The following is an 11,628-nucleotide window of genomic DNA, read 5'->3' on the forward strand; positions in this document are numbered from 1 at the left end:
AAATCCCCTTACAAGTCTTCTCCGAGAAACCTTCTTTACATCACTCTCTTTCCAAGATATGAATATAAAGAAGTACAAGAGAAGTTACTTGTAAAAAATGAACTTCTCTTGGTTCTAAAGCCCTTATAAGTGTTGCATAATTCATCAATATAATGGAAGACATTAAATATCACTTCTATCTTATCAAATCAAACAACAAAGTCAACAGCACAGACGGTCAGTGCAAGTAACTAAATAAACTTGAGAAAACAGTTTTCTTAGTACACTGCAGAAGATATCACCATTATTTTCATAATCTACAAGTGTCCCAGTAATTACGACTAATAGCCATTTTACACGGATGAAAGGCTGGAGATCTCTAATCCTACAAACACACGAGGAAAAAAAAAATCTGTGACTGAGTTTCTCTGCATAAACAATAAATTAAGGCAAACGTATCTAAACTTCTGATTAATTTGCTAATTTTTGAATGATACTGGTTTGTATACCGACTATAAATAACACAAAACAACGAGCCGGTCAAACAAAGTTGCAAGAGAAGCTCAATAATAAGGATGAGCTTTTCATTCCATCAATTCCTTTTGATGAGATAAAGTTAGTAAGCAATGAAAAATTGACCATGGCAACCAAACAAAAGCACAATAATTACTGACCATCATGTCAACATAAGGTCATTGGCACCAAGATGAGGAGGGCGCATACACACTAGAACTTCATGTTCTTCAGGGCCAGCGCTATGCTTAGGAATCATAATCTCTAATACGGTGCCTGATTCATCGTAGTAGGCTTCGAGCTTTGCATCTTCGGGAATCCGTGTAGGTAGTGGTATTTCTCTCACAAATTCTCCTGGAGGGCAATGCTCAGGGGAAGGATCTGTCAGTTTGAATGTCCTATCGTGCCGCTTTATGTAAGGCATCCGAGCAATACTGACACAGGATATCTTTACTATTCCATGTGTAAGATTGTTTTTCCAGGATACCTTTACCCGTTGCTGATCAGAGAAAGGCAGGCTAACCATGATCAAGTATCCTTCTCCATCCTCATAGATGGTTTTTGCTGCAGTCACTGGGCCACAGGCATGTCTCATAACACCTGCGAACTCATTTGCCCATGAAAGCTCAGCTGGACGAACTTCCATATCCTGAGGCCTATCTGAATATGGATTACCAGACAAATTGCAATCCTCATTTCCTACATGGGAAAAGAAGTCCTTTCTGCGCTTACTACAAACTGGGGAAAGATCCATGCCATCTCCCCCTGCATGATTTGATGGCTGGGTTGACAAATTGAGTCCAGAACCATTAAGCAATTTCCTTGAAGTGGGTTGTGATGTATTCTTCAGAGGAGGGGGAGGCCTCTCGAGCTCAAAATCTGTGCTCGGAAGAGTTCTCCATGATTCATAATCAATAGACTCGGGAAGTATCGAGAAACTGAGGTCCCTTCCAGTGAGCTCCATCCACTTCTTTCGATCAGCCTCTATAGAGGCTGAAAGGTTTGGTGACCTGACCACCTCAATCCCATGGACGCACTGTGGGTTGGATAACCCTCTATACTGCTTCCTCTGCATCCGGTGAGATCGCATGAATCCTTTATCAACACTGAAAGGAAACTGAGGCTCTCCTTGGCGTGAGTGCCCGTTCATGTAACTTCGCAACTGCATCTTTCCCAGTGCGTTCTCCGGCCTCTCCTTGAAGACCCACATGTACATGTTTTCCATGTCATGCTGGACAAGAAACACATCGAGACGGAGGTCAGACTTGTCAAACCCTGAGACACCATTTGCATCCTGGACAATCTTGCACTTGGATTTCTCTACCAGCGCAGGCTTGAAATAAAAATTGAAGAAAAACCATGCACCCCATATGCTGTCCCCTCTCTTGGCGCACTTACGAGCTCCAGCAGCACTAGCAATGCTTCCAGCCTTGGGGAGGTTAAGGAGAGCATCAGCCTCACAGATCTGTGTGCCGAGGCTGACATCCAACATATCCATAGGGTCAGGGTCCCAAGCCTGCAGCGGAGAGGATTGGTCGACTAAGAGAGGAAGATTGATGTCCGGAGGGCTGGAAAGAGCACCCTGATGATGCTGGTGGATAACAGAGAGCTCACGGTCACTGTCTTCAGGAGGGGAGATGGCCATCCCCGGCAGGCCTGCAGTGTCCATGGAGAGGAGGGTGGAGGGGAAGTGATGGAGGTGGTGGTTCTCCATGGACAAGGTGGTTAGGATGGACTCGCCCATAGTGTGTTCTTGCTCGCCCTTATCTGTCTCTTCCTCTTCAAGATTACCCCCTTTCACCTTCCAATCCAGCCTACCAGGTGGGATTCGAGATCTACAAGATCCAGCAGAAGCATCCAATATACATAAAAATAATAATAATAATAAATCACAATCCCATTCATTACAACCAAAATCCCTTTTCATTTATCCGCTCATGAACAACAAAATCCAAACTTTAGCCAATTCCTCGCATCAAAGAAGAAAAAAAAAAAGAGTGAACTTTCATATCTAACTTGAAACCTAAGAATAGTCTGCAGCCCGGTAAAACAAAGGACAACGAAGCGAATTCTACCAAAAGAACAACAGATGAAGCCGGAGAACCCCCAATACAGATCAACTCTTATTCTAACCCTAAGCCTCTCCTCGCATCAAGCCGAAGCTACATCAACTCCTATTCAAACCGTAAAAAAGATCAAATTTCATTCAAAGGCATACCTTTTGGCGCTAGAAGGAGCTGAAAAGCGTCCGAATCCTGAAAGAACAAACCAATCTCAACGCTTCCGCTGCGGACGCCGCCTCCATTAGAGCGAGGGATCGCAAGAGGGGAGGAAGGTACGAGCACAGTGACGGTGCCGTTTAATAAACCAGCGGGCTTCCGGGCCCGGCCTTCACTGGATGAGACCAGAGTTTGCCGTTAACTAACGGTGACGACACGGTCCCTAACTAGCTGTATGACCTGGTCGTTTTGTCATTACAGCCTTTATTATTTTATTAATTATGGTGACGGATATTCTCAACCCTTGATTTATTTTTTTTCCTTAAAAAAAAACCAAAAGAATTTTGTGGTAATGAGGCAAATACGCTATCAGACAGAAGCTTCTCTATTCAATTTATCGTACTATTTTCAAATTTATTTATGGAAATCTAATTAGCGATAATTAAATGATTTGTAAGGATACATCTTCCTTAAAAATCGAGTATGATGTTAAGGAAGTCAAACTTGTGAGCTCAGCAATAAACATGTTGTTGATAGAGCAAAGTTAGTTACCAATTATGCTCAGGTCAATCTCGTCCTAACAAAAAACCGATCGATTCTAGTTCAACCGAAGGGTTAAGCGATAATTCAAGCGCCGTGTTGAGTGATGAACGCTCCAATTTGATCATAGAAGGTTAAGCGAGCCATATATCCATTCTCGTCTAGATCTATTTGATTTGGCAATGCATTTGCACCGTATATAATATAATATAATATAATATAATATAAAAATCAAAAGGGTGCATGCTTTTTTAATGTATTAAAATAAATCGGTTCAATGTAATAAAAAAATATAATAAAAATATTTTTTTGATTATTTTATTAAAAAATATTTTTTCATAAAAATGATAATTAAAAATGCTCAGTTTTACTTATTTATTTATGTTTTTATTTGTTGGTATCCTGTTTATATAGGTATATACATCAATCAATTATTTTGTCAAAATCACTTATCACTTGTCAAGTTCGAGTGGATTGTGGATGTCAAATAATCGACTGAATTAGAATGAGTTGTGAGCACCGAACAACTACCCATACTTGAGTGGGTTGCAAGTGTCAAACCCCTAAGTAGCTGAGTGTATTTCGAACTCGAATAGGTTGTGCTTCATGAGGGTTAATGTTAGAAGGCTATGGTTCGATGCGATAACTACAATGACGATAATTGCAAAGAAATGTACTTTTTGGTAAAAATAAAAGAGGTACGTCTTGTGAGAATAGACAATATAATTTTTCATCGTTCTTCTTCCCCTATATAAGATAATGATACAAACATCACTTACATATAATAACATAATTGTATGTTGTTTAATTATTTGTTATTATCTCCTTTCAAAGTCTGATTTGAGTGTCGAAGAGATCTCATGGAGATCCGCCTAAATCTCTTTCTAAACTTTTTCTTGCGAATACATGACATCGATATATAATCCTCTGATAAAAAGATCATTATGCTAGATAAATTCTTCATCATTCATCTCCCTTTCACATTGTATGGGACAATCCCTCGAGGTGATCTGCCAATTATATTCCACGAGATGACCCATGGGTCCAAACCCCAAATCAGAGTCAAACGCCAAAAATCAAGTCAAAACCTAGATTCGCATCAACCGCAGAGGAACAATAAAATCAGTGTGCATAACCGGCGGTACAAGTACAATAATTGTTAGGATTATCATATCCGTCCCTCATGACGGCTACATAATGAGAATAAATAATGCAGAGTAGTAGTAGGCAGGCACGGACTCAAAAAAAAAGTAAAAGCACCACGTGCTCGTTGCCAATTCGCCGAATAGAAAATTTCCAATTAGGACGAGTGAAACAGACTTATCGAACACCGCGTGTACTTATCACCAAGGTGCACGCGTGATTGGCGGACTTTGCCTCATAATTGAGGGCCCCAGAGCGCGATGGGCGACCCCTTCCCCTCCGCTGCCTTTCTACCCACCATCCGTCCATAATGCAAATGGCCCAACTACTCCTCCCATTATCTAATAATAATTTCACTATTTTACTACTACTTCGTAATTCCAAGCCAAATTCGATTGGGCAACTGGCGGATCAAAGAAAGTTCGCCAAAAGTGCACCACTATTCAATCATTGACCCTAAAATATCTCCATTATTTGCACTGCCCATATGTTTATATATGTTGTTGGAAGTTACCGATGTCGATCCAATTAGCTTTTGTTCAGCTTACTTCGATGGAGCATCATGATGTTAATGTAGTAGTCATCATGATGCACTAATCGCGGATGAAAGTGTTTGTTCTATATTTATAAAAAAAATCCAATAGTTATGATATGAGTTCATCATTATTTTTTCATTTGTGGATTTTTGTTCGGGACAATTATAAGTATTATACTTTATATGAGATTCAAATAAAGCTAGAATCTCTAGTGTTAAGATAAATATATAGTTCATCTTAATAATCTGATAAAATTTCATCAAATTATTAGATTATAGTATTAGAAAAAAGAATCTTGATACAATGGTAAAATTATTGTCTTATGACTTTATAATAATTAAGTTCAAATAGTGAAAATGACCTCTTATAATGTAAGATAAAACTACATATATAATAAATCTAATTTAATTAGAACTTTCCTCGAGATCCTGTATCAATATCAACTTGGTGCACCGAACTATAAGAGCTTCCTTTTGGTTTTAAGTAGGTATGAAACTTTGTAAATATAAATGATGAATTTTGTATATAAATAATTAGATTAGGTGCAAAAGATGATTAAGTTAAGTTTATTATTATTATTATTATTATTATTATTTAGTAATCCAAGTGTTCAAATTCTTACAAACCCAATTTGTCACGCCCCAGAGGGGTCCATGCCAGATGAAAATCCGACAACATCTCCCTTGTATTAGGGACAATCTGAAGCATACATACATAACCATATAACCATATACATCAACACTCAAAATAAGAAAAAATAATCATCAGCTCACATGGCTAGATTTACACACAACCACACAGTTATATACTTAGTCTATTTGGCTGGAACAAAATAAACACAACCACGCAGTTATATATATATATTAAACAACCCACTTGGCTGTACTAAAAATCAGCATAGTGAAAAAACGATAAAGGAAGCTCATACAAACCAAAAAACACACAGCTAGCCAGCTAGGCTTTATACCACAACCACAAATACAAACTCCACATAATAAACTCCAAGGGAAAATCGAATGTAAGACCAACAAGGTCATTAACCAAAATACCTGAAATCACCAGACTTGACTCCAAAATCCACATCAACTAGTTAGAAAATAAATACGAAAATTCAATATACCATCCAAATAGAAATAAGTCTGAAAAGAAAATTGTCCTTTAATGTGACGCGGGACTGGCAGCCAGGATTCTCCCAAACATCCTTGATTCATCTACCTACTACCTGACGAAAGAAAAACTATTTTGTGGGGTGGTGAGTGCTGGGACTCAGCGGGTAAAGGAAAGATAGTGCATGGACATAATATACAAATAGAGAGTGCTAACAGTATACAGTCTCATGGGGAATAACAGATATTAAAATAAAACTGTAATATATGCTCATACCTGAAACCATATCCTAGGCTAGGTAATAGAAGATCAGGAGTAATACCGATCGACTACTGAACTGTTCATCACTACGAATGTATTATGTGAGGTAAAGACATATTAACAATAAGTAAGCCAGGGTCTAAACACATATCATAGGTATAAATCTCAATGTATGTAAACATATCAACATAAGTAAGCAACAGTAGCATAAACTAGCAACAGCAGCATAAATAAGTAACAGTATTAGCAGGTATAATAATAACAACGTATGCACGTATGGTCATCCCGCCCACTTCTCTGCACCACGACCCTTGTATGGTCAAGAGGTCGGATCAATGACAATTGTAACACTCAAAGGCCGCCACTACTCTGAGTAACCGAGTGGATAAGTGCTGAGTAGCTAACAAGCTACAAAGCGAAGGGGGTCCCTGCTGCTCGCAACTCCAGCTACCACTACCCATGAGTGGCCGAGTGCAGCACGACAGGACAAGCAGCATCTGCTCCAGCTACCACTCTCTCGAGTGGTCTAGCGTGCGGCCCTGGTTAACGACTCTCTTGACCGCAAGAGAGAATTTATCGTTAACATGTATGCAATGATATGATGCGCAAAATACAACAGTCATCATATACATGTAAACAGGAATCAGGTATGCTACATGAAGCCAACATGCTCAATACGGTACATAAATAAACAACAATAAAAATATACAAGGTTGATATCTAATATCTGCTAAATATTATAGATGACAACAATAGACTATATGGATATAGAAACGAATAACTCAAAGGTTTGAGTGGAAGTATCAAGCACAAGAAAAATACGAGTGGAGTCAAGGTAAAACAGTCCTTATCCAAAAATAATAACTCATGCACCAAGTTCGAAAGAACTAAAGAGAGTCAAAGTAAGAAGTACTCGTCTTTAATATAAGTCGAGTGTCCAAAATTATTCACCTGTCAAGTGACTCATTATAATCAAAGTCCTGTAACTACACATATAATCAAGCTATACCCATGTATCCAATAATAAACTTGAACTCTTATCTAACTTTAAAAACCCTAATTAAATACAATCAATTGGTTAACTAGGGTTAGTTTTCTTAACCTTAGACAACCCACTATACAAATTTGATTTAAGTCTAAACCTAAATTAATTCTTGTGACGATTCATGCTTCCCTTAACTGTTAGAGTGTATACTAAAAGTCTAGCTTTTGTAAACATCTATTTTTGAAATAAAAAAATCACATTGGTTAAATGTCTACATTTATTTGTTAAGTGTAGTTGTTCAATTAATTTATATTGTAGATAACATGGTGTGTGATGTCACACATAGAAGATCATGTTATCAGTTTTTTATAAATTATAAACAGTTGCTTACGACTAAGATGGAAAGGAACAAACCATTGGAATAGTCGTAGTGTAATTAGATATTAGTTTATCTTAACTAATAAATTACACTAGTACACTCTAAGTGTATTGAGTAGGATCATTTTAGGTAAGTTCTTTTTATACTGACTTAATAAAAGAACTAGACCTTAGTTATTATGGAAGTGTGTGCTCTTAATCCTAATATAATAACAAATATATATATTTAGTATTTATTTCTTTAAGTTATCAAAGGGTGAGATTTAGCTCGATAAATCAATAGGGCCGATAAGTTGGGAAATGATATTACTTATAGTGTGTGTTGTTGATTATAGAAGGAAACTGTGTTCTAGTAATCTAGATTGAGAATGCCCTCAAGAGGAGCTCATAAGAATTGTCATGTTAAACCCTGTAGGTGGACTTAGTCCGACATGACAATAAGGTTGAGTGGTACTACTCTTGGACTAAGACATTAATTAAAGTGAGTTGTCAGTAACTCAATTAAATTAATGGACATTCGATATCTTAAACACAGGGAGACTAACACACTCATGATATGAAGGAGCTCATAATGTAATTTGGGATTGGTGCGATAGTGTAATAATAACTCTCTAGTGGAATGAGTTATTATTGATGAACTTGAGTTGTGTGTTCAGGGCGAACACGGGATACTCAAGCTCATCGGAAGGTCAAAACCAATTTCTCCTCTAGGTCCCTGTCGTAGCCTCATTAAAGCCTCAAGTCCATCCAAATAAAAACCCTTCTTGGTGTCCAAGAGGGGGCTGGCCCATGGCTTGGTGACCAAGCCAAAGTGGCCGGCCAATCTCCTTCACAAAGTGGCCGACCCTTTGCTTAGTGTCCAAGCAAAGAGGGGTCGGCCATGATATGTCAAATTAGGAGGGGTGTTTTGAATTTTTAAAATCTTCTCTTTGTAGAAAACTACAAGTTTTAAAAGAGATATTTTAAAATATAAAACTTTCCTTATTTGAATTATGTCACATGGTTTAAAAGAAAGTTTAAAAGTTTTAAAACTTTCCTTTTTAACCATCCTCATGGTTTTAGAAAAGAGGAAGAGAAGTTTTAAATTTTAAATCTTTTTAATTTTATAACCATGTTTTAAAAAGGAAATTTTAGAAGAGGTGTTTTAAATTTTAAAATATGATTTTAATTTTTAAAATTTTTCTTTTTTAACACCCACGTTAGTCGACCAGAACCTGGGTGGTTCCGCTCATGGCTTACAACCACCATAAGCTAATGCGAAGGCCAAGGACTAATCTAGTTTATAAATTATAACTTAAGATCTCAGTCCCCTAGTTGAAGGCTTTAAAACCTAGCCTTGAATAGCTCACCATGACCTAGGCAAACTGCATCATTATAAAAACTTTTCCGAAAAGAAAAAAAAAAATTGCGTTCAATTTATATTCTCTTATTGCTTTCATACTTTTATGTCTTCAACCCTTTTAATCCAAGTCGTTGAGTCATTGAGCCCACTGAGCACTTCGAGCTTGCTCCATGCAACTTATAATCTACCTCCATGTTATCAAGTCTTCATCTCCTCGTGGTGGTTTGACCACTTAATTAGTATGTGCGCTCTCCAAGCTCGTTCTATATCACTTAATGATTCATATTCCTTAACTCCACCAAACTCCTCTAACGTTCTATCACAGTTTCGGGGTTATAGTATAGTAATAAAGTATTCAGTTTATCACTAAGATATTTACAATTTGATCTCTAATTATAATAAATTTATATGATTATTTTCTCCAAATAAGATGTGCAATCAAAGAATACTAGACTTTTTGGTCGTCTGTCATGAATACTTTCAGATTTATCTTGATGATCGATGAAAAAATTTCATAAAATTAAATTGATCATACCGCGTTAGTAGTTTAAATGGAGTTAGGAAGAATGAGAAAACAGAGCAGGAAAGCATATCTTACAAGGGAACTTAGCAATCAATCTCATGCATTTGCCTTCTCTCTCAACTATTTCCCTTTATTAATTTTAATTTATGGCAGTTTATAATATCTCCATATATATGTTTGATAAAGATAATTGATGAAGATGCAACAAGGCTAAGTCATATTTGAATTTTGAATAAGAGAGTCAAGATTCTTTTAATTTATTTGTATTTATTGTGAACAATACATCCGAATCTCTTAAATACGAGGAGATTACCTTCACGTAAAAATGTGGATCCACTCATTTATTATTCTTATCAGGGAGTTTAATGTCGTAGTATCTGATTTTTTTTTTTCTTTTTCTTCTATTTAATCAAATGTTTTCTTTGGGATTGAGGATAGTGTTAGTAATAATTTAAACCTGTACGATCAAATTATGTAATTTGAATGTTTAATTTTCTGTTTGCAAACATCATTGACGAATTGAAGGTTGACTAAACTCAAGCATTTGATTGCTGATCAGTTAAACAAGCATTGATTTCAGAAATCGGAAGAAAAAGGAAATAAAAAAAAACCTAATAAGAAAGTAATAATAAAGCTTTGTTTAACTGATGGAGCAATCAAAGGGCTATGGATCGATCTTTAAAGACAGAAATTATATGCCAGCTTTCTTTACAAACCATAAATGCTCAGGATGAGTAACTTCACTAGCAATTTTTCTCCTCATTTTCACCATATCATCCAAAAATAACAATTGTACTTTGAAAGCTTAAAATGAAATACAGACAATGAATATTAAGTATTGTACAAATTTAGAGGAAAAGACCTCTATTTATAGCTCTCTGGTAGATATAGTCATTTGTTGACATGACACTTCCCTTGAACTTAGAAGCAATCCAGGTACTTGAACTTAGATCAACTCGATCCACTTGGCAATGGTATGCTCAAAGATTCTTAGCTTTTCGGGTGTTGGAAGACATCCAAATACTTAGATTCTACTAACATGGATTTCATGCTAATCCTCTTCGACAACAGCTCACTGACATGGCCACCCTTTCCAAGCACTTGGATTAGATCCAGGTGCTTGGAATAGATCCAAATGCCTAGAATGGTCAACTTAGAAGTTGATCATTCTTCCATCTGCTCGCTTGGTGATGCTCTAGCAGTCCAGAGTTGAGCTCACTAGAATCCAACTCCAGCTTTCTTCTCAAGCAAACTTCCTCCCCCACTTCTCGTTCCTCGAACACTCTATGTGCTTCCTTCTCATTCCACTGGTGTACTCTTCCACAACTCCTCGTCTCTTGGATGCACCGAACCCATTGACTCACTTCTTGTACCATCTTTCTCACTCGCTATGTCTTTTGCTTAACCTTTTGTGTTCCTAAGTCCCTACACACTCAAATAGAAGGCATCAAATACATAGGACCTAACTTAACTATGTTGATCACATCAAAACTTTTTTGAAGTACTTACAGAAAGATCCCTCTAAAATGACACCCTGATTTGTAGTCGACCATGTCTTTCCCTGCTATCACAATTTGATGCAGGAAGAAGAATATGACTAGCAGAGAAGACTGCGTTTCACTCTAGACCGAAGTGGCTTCTAGGAATCAATCATTCCAGTCTATCGGCAATCATTGTTAGAACCCCGTGATAATTTTGATGTGATCAACCGAGTCAGGTTAGGTCATATTAGTATTTGATCTATGTGTCTAAGTGCGCAAGAGCTTAGGAGCACAGGAAGTCAAGTGGAAGACACAACTAGCGAGAAGGATGACATGAGAAGAGAGTTGACGGGTTCGGTGCATCCGAGGGACGAGGTGCTATGGAAGAGTACACCGACGGATGAGAAGGACGTGCATGGCGGTCCAAGGGACCAGAAGCCGGGGAGGAAGTCTGCTCGAGGTGATGGTGAGCTCTATTTCAGTTGGCCGAAATCACCCAAGCGATTGGAGCATCAAAAGAGCCAAAAGGGAGCTATGGAGCTGCTGGAGGCACCCTCAAAGGAGTTAAATGCACCTTCGTACCTTTCAGTGGGAAGGCGCCTTCAACAAGGGTTGAAGGTG

At 37.6% G+C, this 11,628-nt stretch overlaps 1 protein-coding gene across 2 annotated transcripts; it reads right to left on the reverse strand.

Moving 5' to 3' along the window:
* Positions 1–217: 217 nt before the first annotated feature.
* On the reverse strand, positions 218–2,871 carry LOC122006179. Of its 2 annotated transcripts, XM_042561573.1 has the most exons (3): positions 2,711–2,871; positions 654–2,327; positions 218–364 (listed from the first exon to the last, which is right to left on the reverse strand). In XM_042561573.1, exon 2 carries the CDS (start codon positions 2,234–2,236, stop codon positions 656–658), a length of 1,581 nt encoding a protein of 526 aa, XP_042417507.1. In that variant the 5' UTR covers positions 2,237–2,327; positions 2,711–2,871; the 3' UTR covers positions 218–364; positions 654–655. The 2 variants fall into 2 exon arrangements, with proteins under 2 accessions (XP_042417507.1, XP_042417506.1); XM_042561572.1 differs by having other exon boundaries at positions 218–2,327.
* Between the last annotated feature and the right edge of the window lie 8,757 nt (positions 2,872–11,628).

This window comes from Zingiber officinale, chromosome 7B (assembly GCF_018446385.1).
Source record: "Zingiber officinale cultivar Zhangliang chromosome 7B, Zo_v1.1, whole genome shotgun sequence".
Classification (NCBI taxonomy): Eukaryota; Viridiplantae; Streptophyta; class Magnoliopsida; order Zingiberales; family Zingiberaceae; genus Zingiber; species Zingiber officinale.